This window comes from Phasianus colchicus, chromosome 8 (genome assembly GCF_987193195.1).
Source record: "Phasianus colchicus chromosome 8, bPhaCol1.hap1.1, whole genome shotgun sequence".
Classification (NCBI taxonomy): domain Eukaryota; kingdom Metazoa; phylum Chordata; class Aves; order Galliformes; family Phasianidae; genus Phasianus; species Phasianus colchicus.
Window position 1 is genome coordinate 21228400 of NC_143443.1, and position 18440 is coordinate 21246839.

Genomic DNA, 18440 nt, shown 5'->3' on the forward strand with positions numbered 1-18440 from the left:
TCTAATTGATAAATAAACAAATAGTTGGAAATGCTCCAATGTTTAAAAAAAAAAAAAAGTTGCTCACTGTAGGTCCTCTGCGATCTCCCTGTTGTGCATTCTGAAGTAGATGGATTTGCAGAGCTGTGTGCAGCCTAGTAATTCTCAGATTTTTCCCTCCACTTTGTATGTATAATGTGCCTCAGTGAAAAATGATGAGAGAGTCAGAATATCTCTGGTAAATACTGGTAAATATAAGTTTGCTGTAGTTTAAATAATGAAATGGAGTTTAAAAATATATGAGATTGTTTTAAAATTCATCCTGCAAAAATGAAATCTAATCAAAAGCAAAATTCATGGAACAACTTCAGTATAGCAGTTCCCACGTAGACTCTTAAATTCTTACCTTTTCAGTAAGAATCATCCTAGCAACTAGAAATCTGCCTGAAAGAAAACCATGGCTGTAGCTGGGAAGCTTAAATGATTGTGTTCTTTTCTGATTGTATGAAGGTGCCATGTTTGGTTTTTGTTAAGTGTTACGTAAACTCCAGTAGGAAAATTTGAGTTCAGACTTCATATGTTTTATGTATCTGAATTGTTTACTTACTAATTGCTAAGGAAGCTAATCAATTAACTAGAAATGTTACTGTGAAATTCTTTGTTGACTGAAGAGGAAGAAGTTCTCCTTGCAATGCAATTTTGATATAAATGTTTTTGAAGATTTCCCCTTAAGAATTAAGTGCAGTAGTGTATTCCTATTTATTTATTTATTTTAACTAACAAGCAAGTGTATAAACTTTGGAGAGGGGGAAAAAAAGTTGAGAGTAGTTCTTTAGGAGTAATAATTTATTAACTTGGTCTTCAGTAGCCAAGTTAAACAGGGTAACAAATTGAGAGAAAGCAACTGGTTTTCATTTTAGCGCAGAAAAAATGCACACTTCAGCCTTGACTGGTGTTCTAATGAAGTAAACCTGGAACTTTCTGCATTTCTTTTTGGTGTTACTGAGTTGGTTTTAAGCCAGAGAAAGCCTTAATAGTATCTATTGAATCTAATGCCCAATGCTATCTCATACTGTAGGTGCATTCTTCAATATTTTTTTTCCAATGTGAAGGAAAAAAAAACAAACCACATGGGTCGTTACCAGAATTATGTGCAGTTCAAAAAATCTGTGTGAGTGACTACTTTGGATTGTGCTGGTTTTTTGTTGTTGTTTTTCCCCTGTGGTATTCTGTCACATTGTGTTGGGCAGGAAGATTCCACTCTCTAAATCTGGCAAGATGACTGCTTTCTAAGATCTTCTAAGGATTGAGGTTGAAGAACGAGTGATCTTATTCTTACTTTGAGAAGTGCTCAAAAATGCATTTTTTAAACAGACAGCAATTTTGAGAGTAGAGTTTCATCTGTATCTATGTAGATGTCTTTAGGTGAATTCATGCACAGTATGCTCTTTCCACAAATGGTTTTTCTACCATTTTTGGAGAGTAGTACAGTCCCAGTCAGCAACTAGAATGGATGTAAAAGTGGAAATATTTAAACACATCACAGGTTTGTGTAAGAAATTATGGGGCACTGAGCACATATGACCCTGGCTTAGTGTATGTGAAGCACTGGAGGGTAAGCTGAGGATTAAAAAAAACCCATGAAGTTTTGACAAATCTGCTGAAACATACAGAAAAATTAACAACTGTAATTCCATGTTCCTTAGGCTTTTGTGGAATGTTTATTTTTTTTAATGCTTAACATCTGATTTACTTCTTCTGTTCCACCTTGGATTTAGATTCATCAGTTTATTTTAACTATGTTTTTTCCTTTTAACATGATTTATGTGAATAATGGTTGAAGCCTTTAATAATCATGGTGCTTATAGCATATTATATTTCAAAACTGAAGTGTTACATATTTTCTTTCTGAATTGAATAACTTTGAAGAAGAATAATTGAAGAATGACTTCTCTGTATAATCCATATCTTCCTTATAGAATATCGAACATCTTAAATTAGATAGAAACATCAGATAATGATTAAGTGCTTTGTAATGTTTCTTTATTATAGAATCCTTGGATGAGCTGACTTCCTTAGTGGTGAAGTTATTTTCAGAAGTAGAGAATAAAAATGTCCCTATACCAGAATTTCCAGAACATCCTTTCCAAGAAGAACATCTCAGGGTCAGTATAGAGTTGTATCTTTTGGTGGGCTTGTATTGTTTAGGTGATACTTCTCATGTTACAGTAGTACATTGTATCCTTCACTACTTTTGTATCAGCGTCTGTGTTTCTTTCGTTGTATTTTCACCTACCTGTCCATGAATGTATTTAAAACAGTTTGTAGTAAAGATGTATGTTTGGCTGCAGAGGTTGGGATAATTAATTCTGTGTGTTTGCATAATGAATGGCTCAAATGTTGCTGTGGTTCTTATATACCTTTACTTTCAACCCAATGTTGTTGTTATGTACATAAGGGGACATGATATTTGCTACTGAAATGAATAAATGAGATTGGGTGAATGTCTGTTTATGGATCTCCTTTTTATTTTTTATCTTCAGCAACTTTACAAAGTGGTACCTATTAAGGACATCAGAAATCTTTATGTCACATTTCCTATACCAGACCTTCAGAAATACTATAAATCAAATCCTGGCCATTACCTTGGTCATCTGATTGGGCATGAAGGCCCAGGGAGTCTTCTGTCAGAGCTTAAAGCCAAAGGTAAGTAATTTGAATGTAAAGAATTAAAAATTAATCAATTGTACATTTTTTGAAGACCTACCATAAACGGGTCAATTTTATGTGAAACTTTTTTTTTTTTAAAAAAATTTGAAGTCCTCAGCTATTTGAGTAATTTGAGTTGTAAATCATTTTTACCCACTTCATTCTTGTTTCTGTGGTGGATAAAAATGAATAGATAACAAACACCCTGACTTTGGAAGCTACTATTTCTAGTGCTCTGCTTCATTCAGCCCTGCTTAGAGATGTATGGACTTTGAAATACTGTTTTGTCTCTGTTCTGTCACTGACTTAGAGGCTACTGTCAGCTCCCTTATGTCTGGAGGAGTAGAAGAGTGTACCTTGATGTTGTTCATTATATTACTATGTTCCAAACATAAATAAATTACCTGGTGATCAGTTGATGTTGAACTTATTGCATCACAAGATCAGATGGGTCAGATGCTAAACTTATTCTTTTGCTGTAGGTGTTAAGATAAACAAGGGGAACATGTAAAGTAGTCAAGGATTTCCAGAAAAAGAAGAAGAAAAAAAGTATTGTTGCCAAAGCATACAGAGAAAGTATAAATCTTCACAGGATTGCTTATGCAAAACATTTTCTCTTTGATTTCATAGGATGGGTGTATACTCTTGTTGGAGGACAGAAGGAAGGTGCTAGAGGTTTCATGTTTTTCATTATAAATGTGGACTTGACGGAGGAAGGACTTTGTAAGTGATGCCACTATGTCTGCATTCCATGTTAGTCCTGATCTGATGGACTTGTTTTTGTTTCCAGAGAGACTAATTACATTTATAGCTTGAAAGATAAACCCAGAATAACCAGTTACTTTAATATATTAAATCCTGTCACTGTGTTAACACTCTTCATCTTCACTGTAAGAAGTGAACTTATTTGAGGGTGCAATTGAAATATTTAATTAAGTATTTTAAAGTAAACTACTTTAGAATAAAAGCTGTTAATACCTTTGTGTGCTACTTATTCATAGTATGTGAAATTAAATTATATTATGAAATTTTATTACGCAGCATGTTCAAAGCAGTTCTCAGAATTAGCTCAGGACCTAAACAGTTCATGTCTGTAAACAATCACAGTAACTTTTTCGGGGGATTGTTCATGTACTCAAATATCTTGATGTAATTAAAAATACAAACTTTCCTATTTCTTTTCATAATAATTCTTTTGTTTGTGTGTAGAATTGAGCCATTTATTAAGCAAGCTTTTTTTCTTTCCAGTGCATGTTGAAGATATTATTTTGCACATGTTTCAATATATTCAAAAACTACGTACAGAAGGACCTCAAGAATGGGTTTTCCAAGAGTGCAAGGTACAGTGATTGCTACTTGAAATAAGTAGTGGTAGTGTTTTTACAATTTATTGGATGGTAAATAGAATCAGAACTCTTGGTATGGAAATAGGCTTATTAATTGCATGATGAATAAGTTTTATAATTTTAAAGGTGTGTTTTCTGTGACATGACACAAATGGCAAATACACTGAGAATACATCTTCAATATAAATGTGAAATGCACTTACAGAGCTATGAGTTAACATTGCATTATGGCATAATGAAAGTTGAGGAAGAAGTAGCTTACCTTGTCTATAAGTATTTTGCACTGGAACAAGATTGGTTGTATCAAATTTGGGATGTTTTCCCATAATCAAGAGATCTAAATATATGTGCTATGGGGACAGATCTTTTACTATGAACGTGACTTAAAAGCTACTCATTATCTTTTTCAGCACAGAGCTTCTTGGAAATAAGGTTTTATAATGCTTTATGTTGTGAGACTGTCTGAAATTGCTCATGAGTTTTGTGCAACTCTTGTTTGATCTGCCTGTCTCAGACTGAATACTATTATAAAAAATCTTTAAAATAGTCTTTAATTATTCTTAAAATGCATTTCACTGTACATATTTCAACCCTTATGTCGTTTCCTAGGATCTAAATGCTGTGGCTTTCAGATTTAAAGATAAAGAACGACCACGAGGTTATACATCCAAGCTTGGAGGAATGTTGCACGTGAGTGATATTTTTTGCTTGTTTTTTAAAAATTTTGTATTTTGGATAATATATTAATCGTGTAACAGTATGTTTAACCACGTCCCAAATTAATGCAGGCATTTGCAAAGGTCCTTTGTACTTGAGTTTCGGAAGTTAATATGCCACGTAGCTCTTCCAATTGATACTCAGTGAGTCACATTTTCTTCACACTCTTCCATTTTATACTTTTGTACCTGGTAGAAGTGATATTACAACTGGAGTTGCTATTTGATTTGCTTCAGTGTTTCTTAACACACAGGTACTTTGTCATTCTCTGCCTACCTGACAGCTAAATGTTCTCTAGAGACATAAAATTTTATTGCAAACCCAAGTACTATACTAGATGCTTCTATACCTAATAATGTTGAAATACAGCAGTAAGCAGAAGTGGTAAGATAGCAAATTAAAAATGTTTGACTCTTTTAACATTATTATGTATTGGTACTGAAAGGATCTTAGAAAATTCACTTCCTTCTTTTTGCGCTGACATAAGTTGGTTTTCTGTTCAGCAGAACTCATTGTACAACTTCTGTAGATTGCAGCCATTCTCCATTGCACATCTAATATCTACACATACAGAGAGGCATTTTTTTGTTTCTTTGCAGGAATTCCTGTATATGTTCCTATAGCTTTCATTTGTAACATCTAAAATATTAGTCTTCTATTTTAGAATTGTCTTTCTGTTTACTAAAAACATTAAACAGCTGTTATCATTTAGATGGGTATTTTAAAAAGCACTTGTTTGGGATGCCATTTCTTGATTTTGCTCTGCTAAATGCATAAAATCTCTTTAAGAAGCGAACTTTTTCTGTCTTTAAAACAGTCTTGCAGTGGTTTGTATATGTTGGAAAAATCAGGTCAGGAAGTTGTCAGCAGTATTCTAAAGATCGGAGCATCAAATCAGGACAGTATTTTTTATCTTTTGCAATGCTTTGCTGTACAAGTGGTAATTTTGATTCTGGTATTAATTGCTTAAGCACAAATTGAAAAATAACTGTTCTGATTCTAATTCGCTCTGCTTTCTTCTGGGTTCTACTAAGTTTACGTTACGAAGTAACCAAGCTAGGACTATTGCTTGGTGGTTTCTTATGCTTACAAATACAAAGTGTTTTTCATAACTTGGAGAACCTATGTAAGTTAGTCTAAGGAAATGCAATGTCGTAAGTTGTTATATGTTTGTCAAAAGGATTACAAAAAAAAAAAAAAGAAAAGTTCTATGTAAAAAACAGTTGTGCTTGTATAAGGAGTCACTGCTAAACTCTTCTGTTGAATTACATTTCCTGTTTGTCTTGTTAAGCTTGATGTTTTCCAGATAGTTGTTCCCTGGCTTGCTATACTCTTGGATTTATTTATTTTTTTAAAATGTTCTTAGTTGTATCCTTTTGTAAGATTTCATTTGAATTTGATTGTTGCATGTAGGTCAATTCAGGTCAGAACATAATGTCCCCAAAATAAAACAGACTTTCTGAAAAGTAATCAGAGAGTGGTTGAGATTAGGAGGAGTGTCTGGAGATAATCTTGTCATTTAATTCTATTGCTAGAATTAAAATTGAGTAAATGTGTATTGTACTTTTAGGTATTTGAAAGATGCTCTTCTAAAATTATAAAAATTTGAATTCTTAGGGAAAATTCTAAGAAAAAGACCCTTTTTTGTTTGCTTGCTTCATTATGTTTTGCTTTCCCAAACACTGATTATTTGGTGTTCTTCGATCTTTAAAAATATCCTCCAGAGGTCAGCATTTACCACGTTATTTTTACGTTAGTTCAAAACAGTATTTAAAGAAAGGTGACTTTCTATATTGAAACGTGCAATATTTCAAGAGAGAAAACTAGTAATATGCATTATATAAAATTAACAGTATAGGAAAAATATAATCTGCATAATTAGAATATACTCTATCTTCTTCAGTTTTAAGACAGGGATTTAAAGAGGTCTGTGCACGCCTGTTCTGAAAGTTTGAAGTTGATAAAGGTTAAAGCTACAGTTTTAATGTCCTTTACGTTTTACATTACTGTTCTTTTTTTCATGCTTAGTTTTTAATTCATCTATATGTTTGTTCTCTGTTTTTTAGTATTATCCTATAGAAGAAGTATTGGCTGCTGAATATTTGCTTGAAGAATTCAGGCCTGATTTAATAGAGATGGTATTGGATAAACTGAGACCAGAAAACATTCGGTAAGTTAAATTGCAGTAACTTGTATTTTAACCCAAGTCTTATAAGAAAGGCAAAGAACTAATGGAAATACAAGTTCTTAGGTGTCTCTCGCAGCTCCAGAGTAAATGTGGTTGTAAAAGAGACAGCTGTTCTGTGTGTTAATGAGCCTTCTTTCTGCTCCCCATTGAAAAAACCATCCTTTTGGTCTTTTCTATGCAGGATGCCTTCCTCAGACTGAAACTGTTTTTAGGAAGATAATTACTCAGAATAGCTCAACTGTTACTGACAAAAAAGCTTAGTAGAAGTTAACCTGCATCACTTAAATTCTAGGGTATTTTTTAATATAATATTTCAATATTTATAATTTAGACCTATTTCTGGAAATCTGTTAAGAGGATGGCTTTTATCTACTGTGCGTGTGTTCCCAGGCTTTGTGCAGACTAATAGAGCCTCTACAAGACAATCAATTATGTGGGTAGAAATAGCTGCATCTTTAGCTGCTAAAATCTCCCAGGCTTCCAGAACATCCCTTTGATGTAAGTGACCGTGCTGTCTGTGCGCTTTCTTTGTAGTTTAAGTGTGTTGATTCCAGGGCTCAGCAGATGGTCAGATTAGGTGTTGAAAGGAAAGGAGGAAGCTTCTCTTTTCTGTGCTTTGGAGGACCTTCTGTAATCACCCAAGCAGAGTGAAAAAGGGAGGCTTGATAAAGAACAGACGTACCTAGTGTGTTTGAATACCTGAACAAGAGTGGTGTGACACGGATGAGAGAAGTGGGTGCACTGGAACACATATTTTGACAAAAGATGATTTACAAATGGAAGAATCTGGAAGTACCACAGAAAAAAAATCAGGCAGGCTAACAAAGGGAGTGTTAGTTGAGAGGGAGGAAGGTTAATAAATGGTTAATACTGAGAGGAGAAACCTAGGACAATAAAGGTGGCAATGGAAATCATGGGGTAATTTGAGCAGAGCTATTGGTAGGTCTTGAGGACTGTTATCTAATTGAAAGATGAAGAAGAAAGGCTGTCTGCTGAAGAGATGAGAAGGGAGTAGGAACTGGGTGTAGTAGGCAGAGCTGGACTTATGAGAAAAGACTAAATATGTCAAGCTTAGCAGGGGTATTAAAATGAGAGTCCTGAATCATGACGACATTGCATAGTGGTGTGAGAAAAGGAGACTGAGATGGAACAGCAGAAGAACTAGTGGTACCAAATTTGGAGAAACTGAACAGAAAAACGTATGCCAATTGTGATACAATCTATGAAAGGCAAACAAACTTGTTAAGCAAATCTTGCTATTTTTTTCCCTGCTTTCTATAAACGTGTACTTAAATACAAATATATTACTTTTTTTCCCCTTACAACTTCTATTTCAATTCTTAAGGAAGAGAAATACTCTAGAGCTCCTTAATAAGATGCCAGTGCCACATGTCTTTGCTTGATCTACCAGTGCAGTTGGAAGTTGTGTGATAAATGTAAGGTGCCATATGATATTAAAAAAAAAAAGTCTTAATAAGCATCTGAAATGAAATTCTCATAAATTTCTTTATTCCTCAGCTTGCAATCTATGAAAATAATGTCTCTTGGGATATTTTAAAATATGAAATTAGTTGCTGTAGCACTGAGTGCTGTGGAAATAAAATTTCAATAATTCTGCTCATTTAGAGAAGGATCTAAGTATTGGAAAGAGAAGTCAGGTCATGCCTGGAGTAAAACAGACAAAATATCAATTAATTGCTTCTCAGTTGTCTGTTCTGTCATATTTAAATTTGTTATGTGGATAAATTGATATATGTTTGTGACTAAATGCAATCCAGTGACAAGAAAGGGAGAGAGCATATCAAGGATCCATGAGCCATAACTATACTAGCACTTCGGAGCTTTTTTTTTGTTTTTTTTTTTTTTCTTTTAGTTTAGCTCTGATAAGTTGTTGCAACATGATGTTGCTTATGATTCTGTATGTTAGTGTTACAGTACTTGAACACCTGTTACAATGTTTTAGAAGCTAGATGCGTTTAAAAAAAGGTGATTTTTTTTTTGTCTTTTTGAATGTGTTTCATATACAATTTTTGAAGTGTATATGTAGGACAGTGAGGCACACGTTCATATATGACAAATTCCCATGTATTCATTTAGTTTATGCTGCAAATTAGTTTATTTTTAAAAAATAAACTGGATAAATTAGATAAACTAGATAAGATAAACTAGAGTAGAATTGAATTATCATCTGTATTTGCAGATGCCATGGGGTTCTGCTGTTCCTAGGCGTCTGCTGGAAATGATAAAATAAATGGAGCTGCCTGTGTCGGTGACAGCAGTTGCCATAGTAATTAATGCCCTTTAAAGAAGTGCCAATATCTTTGTATGTGGGTGTGCATCTATGTGTAATGTGTGTGGGATACTACAACTGAAGCTTTAGTACTTCGAGAGAGTGCATTTTGAACAAGCAAAACTTGAAAGGAAATATCCAGGTTTCCTTTTCTGTTGTATCAAATACTTTTATTTTGAATGTTCATCCAAATTCCTGAAAATTAGATACCAAGGCTTACTGTAATACAAAGACTGCTTTTACTATGTAGTGGGGAATATGTAATACATCTACTCTTAAAGCTTAACCAGAATTTCCACACAAATTTGAATTCTTCTTGTTTTTAGAATTTTTGCTTTGTATAAACTGTCTTGCAGTGGTTAAGTTTTCCTTGGTTTGACACATTGCTTTATGTCATGGATTTATTATTTGCTTTTCATAACGTTTTTGGAATTTACCTGCATTAAGGACTTTTCTTAGCATATCTATATTGGGGTAGCTGTGTTCACAGAGACTGCTGTTCAATCCTTTTGAAAGAAAATAAAGTTTAGATTTTTGACCATGTTATTTTCTTAACAAGTTGAGTTTTTAAAAAGTGTGGAAAGATAACCATACTCACAGATGGTAGCAAGTATCCATATGCTCTTCTGTTTGATTGAGCCATAACAGGAAATTTTTATATTCTCCTCCTGCCCCCACACACTACTTGATGCATTTAGTAGCTTAATTTCCCCAAGAGAGAAACCTTTTTAAGAACCAAGTATAATTTTTTACTTGTTCAAACTGCGTTGGGTTTTGCCAGCCATCTGTGAAGATAAGACATGTGTCACAATCTTAGCTGAAAAGGATAATTTTCCTGTTGTTTCCAATACATTTTTTCCTCATCATCTGCAATATAAATGCTCTTATTAAAAGTTAAGAAGTTAGTGACTCATCAGGTTAAGCAACTAAAGAACTTTTCCTCTGGATTATACATGGTATCTTTTTCTTGATATCTGAAGAGCAGCATTAGCAGAATCTTAGAGCAAAGAAAATGAACGCCAAAAACGTTGATAGAGAAATTTCTAGGGGACTGAATTTCACAGTGAACGAGCAGTTGTTTATCTTCAGGGATGAATATCAGGAACTATGCTGAAACAAATTAGAAATATTGTGTATGTGTCATGGTTGTTTGTTTGTTTGCATTGAGTTTGATGAAACATTTTGAAAATCATAATGTGTTGTGTCCCATCACAAACTATTGTGTTTGTAGAGAGACAGCACCTGACTGAGTAACTGTGAACTTCAACAGATTGCATGCTCAAGGAAGTACACAGAGAAGGAAATTGTGTTGTAGATTCAAGTGCATTCCTTTTTCGTGAGTGGCTCACAGTTCTGATTGCACTTGTTTATTATGAACTGCTTATAACATACTTAATCTAAAGGTTGCCTATTTTACATTTCTGGTGAACTTCAGCACTGTCTTAAACCATGTGATGTTCATTGTTCAACGCTTCGTCACATCATAGGAATGAAAAGGAGTGATTAGGAACTTCAAAGATGCACATGATACGTTTAAATAACTGTACAGCGTTGTATTTCTACGTGTGGTGCTTCTTTCTCCCCTTTTTCTGTCCTGCTGTTTCTCGCTGTAGGTGCTTGGTTTAGGTTGAGTTACAAGCACGTCAAATGCTTTTATGTTTGTTTTATGTGGCTATGGGCTTTTTTTTTTTTTTTGAGGGAGAGTTCAAAATGTAACTATTTATTCCAATGGTGCCTCAAGGTATAGGGAGGGCAGGAGGATCCCATGAAGCAGCACTACTGACAAAGCTTACTGCTACAATTTCATTTTCTATATGTTGACCAGGTAGAACTATTCTTAGCTCTTTAATGCAGCAACTGTATGGGTTCTTATATTGTTCCTACATTCCTCCCTCTTACCCTTCTCCAGAATACTGATGATCAAGCAGTAGCATAAAAGACGTTTGTGTATTGTGGCACACCTCTGTCTAGCTGCTCAGTCCACATCGTTATTGGAATTTTATCAGGATAATCTTTTAGCTTAAGACTTTGTTTGTATTTTAGGATGGGAGAAAAGGCCTGGTAGGTAGCTCTGAAATTTTAATGGATGTTATGTTTTTTTTACAGTCTCTTAGCAACTTCATCTATATGGACTAGAGCTCTTGCTCACCAGCTGTCCAAGTTAAAATGCAGAACAGAGAATATTCCTATGGCTCATTTTTATGTAAACACCAATCTCTGTAATGGATTTTGCCTTGTTCACTGAGATGGTGTCTGCTATTCTGCAAGAGTAAATATTCTCTGGAACTGAAGTGCTTAGCTCTTTGCTGAGTGTTTATGAAAGAGTAAAAGAAAAAATAGTTATAACATGCAAACACTTTGGAAATTGTCATTATGTGAAGTCGCAATAAAATGTTAACCAATTCTATTGCTGTTTACAATGAGAGATGAAATATATCTTTCTAAGATGAATGTCCAGGTTTGGACATCTCAGCGCCGTTGAAGAAAAGCAGGGGATATTCTGTATTTGTGTCTGTTCACATACTCATGCTAATCATGTGGCTACTCTGAGGTAATTATCTGTATCACTGAAACATGAGATTTGATTACTGCTGTTTAGTGTGTCTGTTTCAAAACAAGCAGTGCAAGTCCTGCTTCAGTTCAGTTCAGATCTATTGCTAGAGAATGTTTTTAAATTCCACGTCATTCTGAGATGCATTTCTCATTTAAATGCATCTAATACTAGCTATTGTCTAGTGGCTTTTTTATCCTGCTGCCATCCTGCTGCTTGAAATGTAAAGTACAGGTTAAGTTACAGTAATTTGAAAATCATGCTAATGGAGGAATCTTGAACTTAATACAATTCTTCAACCTTGTTGGATCATTTAGCCATTTACGTATATGCATTAGATAAATAAGGAGGAATAAGGAGATAGGATAGGATAAAGGATATTTACAGTATTAATATTCCATGTATTTAAACTTTTCAGTGTATTGCAAAATTGATCCCAGAGGTATTCTCCAGTAGAATATTTTTAAAGTTAAGTACTATAGTTTGAGATATGTCCACATGCCTGTTTGATTTCTGCCTCTCTTTACCTTACTTGTTAAAAATACACAACAGAATGTTCCTAGCCTGTGAATACTGTCCTATTGAAGAACACTTGGGTTGTATATGTTTTGACACTTTAATGTGTTTTAGCTATCTGCACAACATTTGACAAAGTTTGTTACTGTGCGATCCAGCATTCAGTGATCACCAAATGTATGTGGGAGGTAATCACAGAATCACAGAATGGCCAGGGTTGGAAGGGACCTCAAGGATCATGAATCTCCAACCCCCCTGCCACATGAAGGGCCACCAACCTCCCCATTTAATGCTAGACCAGGCTGCCCAGGGCCCCATCCAACCTGGCCTTGAACACTTCTGGGGATGGGGCATCCACCTCTCTGGGCAGCCTGTTCCAGTACCTCACCACTCTCTCTGTAAAGAATTTCCCCCTGTGATGTCCAACCTAAATCTCCCCTCCCTCAACTTAAAACCATTTCCCCTTGTCCTGCAGTTATCTATCCTTTAAGGAGGTGATTCCCCTCCTGTTTGTAGGCTCCCTTTAAGTATTGAAATACTGCAGTGAGGTCACCCTGCAGCCTTCTTTTCTCCAGGCTGAACAAGCCCAGCTCCCTCAGCCTGTCTTCACAGGGGAGGTGCTCCAGTCCCCCGATCATCTTTGTGGTCCTCCTCTGGACCCTCTCCAACAGCTCTCTGTCTTTTTTGAACTGGGGGCTCCACATTTGGACGCAGTACTCCAGATGGGGCCTCACAAGAGCAGAGTAGAGGGGAACAATCACCTCCCTGTCCCTGCTGGCCACCCCTCTTTTGATGGGGCCCAGAATAGCATTTGCCTTCTGAGCTGCAGGGGCACACTGCTGGCTCATGTTAAGTTTTTTGTCTACCAAGACCCCCAGGTCCTTCTCCACAGGGCTGCTCTCAAGGACCGCTCCTTCCAGTCTGTATGGATGCCTGGGATTCCTCCGGCTCAAGTGCAAAACTCTGCACTTTGCCATGTTGAACCTCATCAGGTTCACCCGGGCCCACCTTTCTAGCCTCTCGAGGTCCCTCTGAATGGCATCCCTTCCTTCAACCTTGTCAACTACACCACTCAGCTTGGTGTCATCAGCAAACTTGCTGAGGATGCACTCAATTCCATCATTGATGTCACTGATAAAGATGTTTAAGAGCACTGGTCCCAAGACAGACCCCTGGGGGATGCTGCTTGTTACCGGCCTCCACTTGGACATAGAGCCATTGATGACCACCCTCTGTCTGCAGCCTTTCAACCAGTTAAAAGAACTATCAGTTAAAAAAAAATACGTAAAGAATTCTATGTATTTCTGTTGAGTACTCTTTCATGTTGTTATAGGTAGGCTTAAAAGAATTCAAGGAGCGTATCATTGCTTGGTACCTGTTCTGAATCTATAGAAAAAATATCTGTCTGTTTCTGGTTTTCTTTATTCTGGATTTGTAATCTTACATTTTTTTTTCCTCTGGGTTTCTAACAGTGTAATCCTGTAGTATTGATTGTGGAATATGTTGACTTCATCTTCATAAACAAACAAAACAGATGTCAATTTAAAATGAGAATGATACAAAATGAAGGAAAATAGCAACTTAATCAGAATATGAACGGGAACTACAATAATATAATATAAAATCCTGGATCTGGAATAAAATTTCTATAGTCAAGTGTTTCACTTACCTGAGTTTTGATATAGGCGGTATGAAAAACACCATCAGTCACTTCATTCTTTCTGTAGAAGGTCTCAGGAACTATTTTCCTTGTTTCCTGGAACAAGGAAAAAGCCTAAGAAACTGAACAGATTACAGCAGTCGTGTAGAACTCTAGGTTGTAACGCTTGAAGAAAAAATGGTAAAATTAGATTATGCTGATAGCTATAGTGTGTAGTTCAGTGTATTTATCATCGCTATCTAAATTGTCCTGTAATTGTCCAGGGGCCATTTCCATAAATAAATGCATTCTAATGATGGAACATAAATAGTGCTCTGAATAATTTCTCAGTTTTTCCCAGACACATTCATGTCAAAGTGCTTTGTCTTTTTGTTTTTAGAGTTGCAATAGTGTCCAAGTCTTTTGAAGGAAAAACTGATCGAACTGAAGACTGGTATGGAACGCAATACAAGCAAGAAGCAATTTCTGATGAAGTTATTAAGGCATGTTAAAATATTTAATGTATTCCACTATGTCCAAGTGAAAGACAGTGGTAAATCTTAGTCTACTTTTCACTTTAGGGGAAGGAAAAAAAAAACCTGAAATCTGCTCTGTGTATAGTACAAAAAATATGCAATCAGTCTGTTTAACTGAGGATCTTATGTTGCTCTTTACATTTAAATTTCTTATGTTGAACATACTCATTTTAATGGTCTTAAGTCATATAACATTTTAAAGTGGAGAATGTTACACAGTTTTTCTATGAAAAGTCCGTAATATGCAGTGGCTACTTCTAAATTTTAATAACCGTGCTTACATCTCTGGATCTCTATTAAATATTGATGAACTATTCTATCAAGAAAGGAATGTTTTTATAACTGTTACATGTAACTGTGTTTCTGAAATTGATCTTTGCAACTTACAAAATGAGCATATTAATTGAACTTATAAAAATCAAAGCTCTAGAAATGAAGGTGAGCAAGTCCTTCTTGAGTCTTGTTATTGATTGCTACTTCTTCTGAAAGAGAGGACTAAGTTTGCTCTAAAGCTATACTGGACCTGCCTAACACGCTTTGAACAGACCCTGCTTGGGAACATGTCACTTCGTTTAGGTTGATCATTCCTATGTACTTGATTTAAAGTTTTTTGCTTATGCATTTAGTGTGATGCCTTCACTTAGTAGTAACAGAAAAGGTGAGACACAGACCCCTTCTACTAGAAACTTTAAAAAAATATTCTTTTCTTTTGTCACCCTCCTGCTGAGCTCTTCATCCTACTGATAGCCTACCTGGTTCCCCAGATTTTTGTTTTTTCCTGTTACCTTGCTAGAATTTACACACAAGCTAGTGGAATGTATTCCAGTGTCTTCTGTTACAGCAGAAAAGCAATAAGTATGTAATACATGTATGCATACATATAGTATATATGTATGTTATATATGTTATTTAATCAGAAATTCTTCTTAGCCTCATCATTCTTACTGTTTGTCTAGAAATGGCAAAATGCTGACTTGAATGGGAAATTCAAGCTTCCGATGAAGAATGAGTTCATTCCTACTAACTTTGAGATTTTACCATTGGAAAAAGATGCAACTCAATACCCTGCCCTTGTCAAGGTAAGGCATCTGTATCTTTTCTTTTTGCTTGCTAAACTTCAGGGAAGTTAGCAGTTAAGTTTGCAGTGTGTTTTTAAAATAGAGGTCATATCATATTCCAGAACATAATTTAAAAGATAGAAATCTTCCAGGTATTGCTAGACAGTAGAAAGTCCTTTCATACTAAACTTTGGATTATGGCTACTTGGGTTCCTATGAAAATGAATCTACAAGCAACTTGAATTCTTTTGTCCTTTTGAAAGTGTGTTAAAAGTTAATAGAAATAGTATTAAAACTGTTTATCCAGCAGAAGGTTGACTGCCCATCTTGTATTTTTTGAGCAGCGTTCAGTAAATTGAGAATGCAGACAAGGCTATTGGTTTGTAACTGTGCATGAGGAAAGCTTGCAATTGCACAGAGAGATGTAAACATAAACAAATATCACTCTCCAGTCTCCTGGAAGCATCGTTTAATAATCTCAATTTGTCTAGCAAATCTCAGTATTTGAAAAATTAAGAACTACTTCAAGATACTGGCATGTACTTGTCTTTGCTAATAATGCTCATCTCTGCTCTGGGCTTAGTTGGAGGATAAATAGGAAAAGCCTCTTCAGTTATGTTTCGTGCTTCAGCTTGAATACTAAATTAATTCAGAAACACTTTTATGCACATTAGATTAATATAAGTCTACTTTAGTGCAAAGACATCCTTCAGGAAAACGTATTTGTTCTGCACAGGGCACTTTAGGCATATGCTTGAAGCACTATTATTAACAGAGGAGGACTTTGAGTTTATGTTAATGTTCTTCCTGAACTGAAACCCTAAACCTCAGCAGGGACAAATACTACAGCTCTAGTAAGTAGCACTAATTGGTTTGCTACAGAAACTTGATGGTCCTTCAGTGTCTCTGTAGCAACTAGGCAATTGATTTGCACAAAAGCTTTGCTTTCATTACTTTAGAAATGAATTTGCTATTGGTTTTTCCTTTGCCTTTAAAATACTTTTTGAGGGGGAGTGTTTTTAACCTTTTGTACTTGATAAAATAGCTATCTCATATATTTTGCCTACATCTCTTTTATTTTGTCACCAGCTTTATGTCTGTGCTGTTTTCCTTCTGTGGGCCCTGGCATTTGTCTGACCCCATAGCAAATCATTGCAAGGACTGGATCAGCAGAGATACGCTATTGCATCAAGTCTCCAGCACTGTAGTCAGTTTGTGTAATATGTGTCCTAAATTGTGTAATAGAGTAATAGTCATTTAATAGAAAAAATATTTGTCAGAAAGATAAGCTGTAATCTTGCAGCTTAGTATGAGTAGAATATTATGTGCTGTGCTGTAAGGTTCAGGACTTAGTTCGTTGAAGTAGAAAGGAGAAGGAAAATACCATGGCATAGAAAATACCATACCTGAGAAGCAAAGAACACCTGCTCAAAAATATGAGAGAGAGAAATATTTTTATACATAAAAAAAAAAAAAAAAAAAAAAAGAGTTCTAGTTCTCACTTGTGGCAATAATAGAAAAGATGTTAGGGAGATGAAGTTAGAACAGACAATGTATTTATTTCATAATGTTTGTGGAAGAAAAAAGGAATAGGGGAGGTGGTTCTGATTCTTTTTTTCTGCTGGGAGATTTCTCTAAATGTTTTTGGTGATAGATCTTCTAATTTCCATCTAGTTTAACTACTCTTTAAAATACATTGCTTTTTTTATTACAATTGCTACTTTAAAGCAATGTGCTGTGAATTAATCACTTTTACTAAGAGCATTAAATATACGATTATACCCTTTGTATAAAACATGCATCAATGTGCTGCTGTCATCTCCTTGGTGCTGTCCCCATGATGGCACATCTTAATGTCTGCAGCAGCAGATAGTTAGTTCTGTTTGAGCATTAGTGCTCTGGAGCAATTGTTCCCAAGATGACCATAAGCTCGTTTACAATGTTACAGCTGTGTAACTGCATGTGGAAGTGCTTTATGGTTAAGAAGATAGCCTTAATAAGAAGTGATGGATGTATATGCCAACTGACATAGAAAAAATGTGAATTTAAGGAGACAACACTAACATTTGAACTAATTGACTTTTTAAAAAATTATTACATGTATTACAGTTAGAACTTAGGTGACTTAACTTCTTCTCTTGACACAGGACACTGCTATGAGCAAACTGTGGTTCAAGCAAGATGACAAATTTTTTTTGCCAAAGGCTTGTCTCAACTTTGAGTTTTTCAGGTATGCAATGTTAAATAATTAACAAAAACTTATCTCAGAAAATATCTTGTTTGTTGTGAGTCTGCATTTCTGTGATAAAAACTGTTCCATGTACTGTGGCTCTAAAGTGGTTGTCTTTATCTGGTGTATTGTGCAGTGAGAGTGAGACAGCAGAAAGGATCATGAAAAGAAATTTTGTTTGCTATACCTAAAGTGTGTCTGCTCCTGCATGGAGTTTTGCAATACAACTTTTTAAGAATGGGTGTGGTTGTTTTTTGCACTGATGGCTGAATGAGAAATGTTCTAAGATAATTTTCTTTCTAAAATGTTATTCTGATATTAATATTCCAATTTGTATCCACTTGCATAAAGTTTATAATTGTTGGATTTTGTTTAATTTGCATCAATAAGTATTTGTTTGGATGAACACCTCTGCATTATCAATGAATGCGTGATTCTTACTTCAGCATGCATGATCGAGTGCTGTAATGTTAATTCTGGTCTTGCATTACTCTTTTTTTTTTTTAATTAACGTGAGAACAACATAACTTCTCAGTGCTCTGGATTGTTGGGAGTAATAATTTCTAACTTTTGAATTTAATGTGCAAGTTCACTGCTGTCCTCAGGGTGTAGTAATTTCTGTGTTGGATTTTAGAAAGTGAAAATAATTTCAGGATGTCTTCCTTTGGCCAGGTTACTGAT

At 35.2% G+C, this 18440-nt stretch overlaps 1 protein-coding gene across 8 annotated transcripts in view; it reads left to right on the forward strand.

The window, feature by feature from the left end:
- The window catches only part of IDE (insulin degrading enzyme), a 55809-nt gene that overhangs the window by 14067 nt on the left and 23302 nt on the right, over positions 1 to 18440 (forward strand). For 7 of the 8 annotated variants that reach the window (XM_031597729.2, XM_031597730.2, XM_031597727.2 and 4 more), the window contains exons 6-14: positions 2032 to 2144; positions 2523 to 2685; positions 3319 to 3411; positions 3937 to 4028; positions 4644 to 4724; positions 6818 to 6921; positions 14336 to 14438; positions 15428 to 15550; positions 17677 to 17759. In XM_031597729.2, the coding sequence (XP_031453589.1) occupies positions 2032 to 2144; positions 2523 to 2685; positions 3319 to 3411; positions 3937 to 4028; positions 4644 to 4724; positions 6818 to 6921; positions 14336 to 14438; positions 15428 to 15550; positions 17677 to 17759 (955 nt within the window). Of the gene's footprint in view, positions 1 to 2031; positions 2145 to 2522; positions 2686 to 3318; positions 3412 to 3936; positions 4029 to 4643; positions 4725 to 6817; positions 6922 to 14335; positions 14439 to 15427; positions 15551 to 16364; positions 16384 to 17676; positions 17760 to 18440 lie in introns of those variants that run through there. The other variant, XM_090145255.1, reaches the window with a different exon arrangement.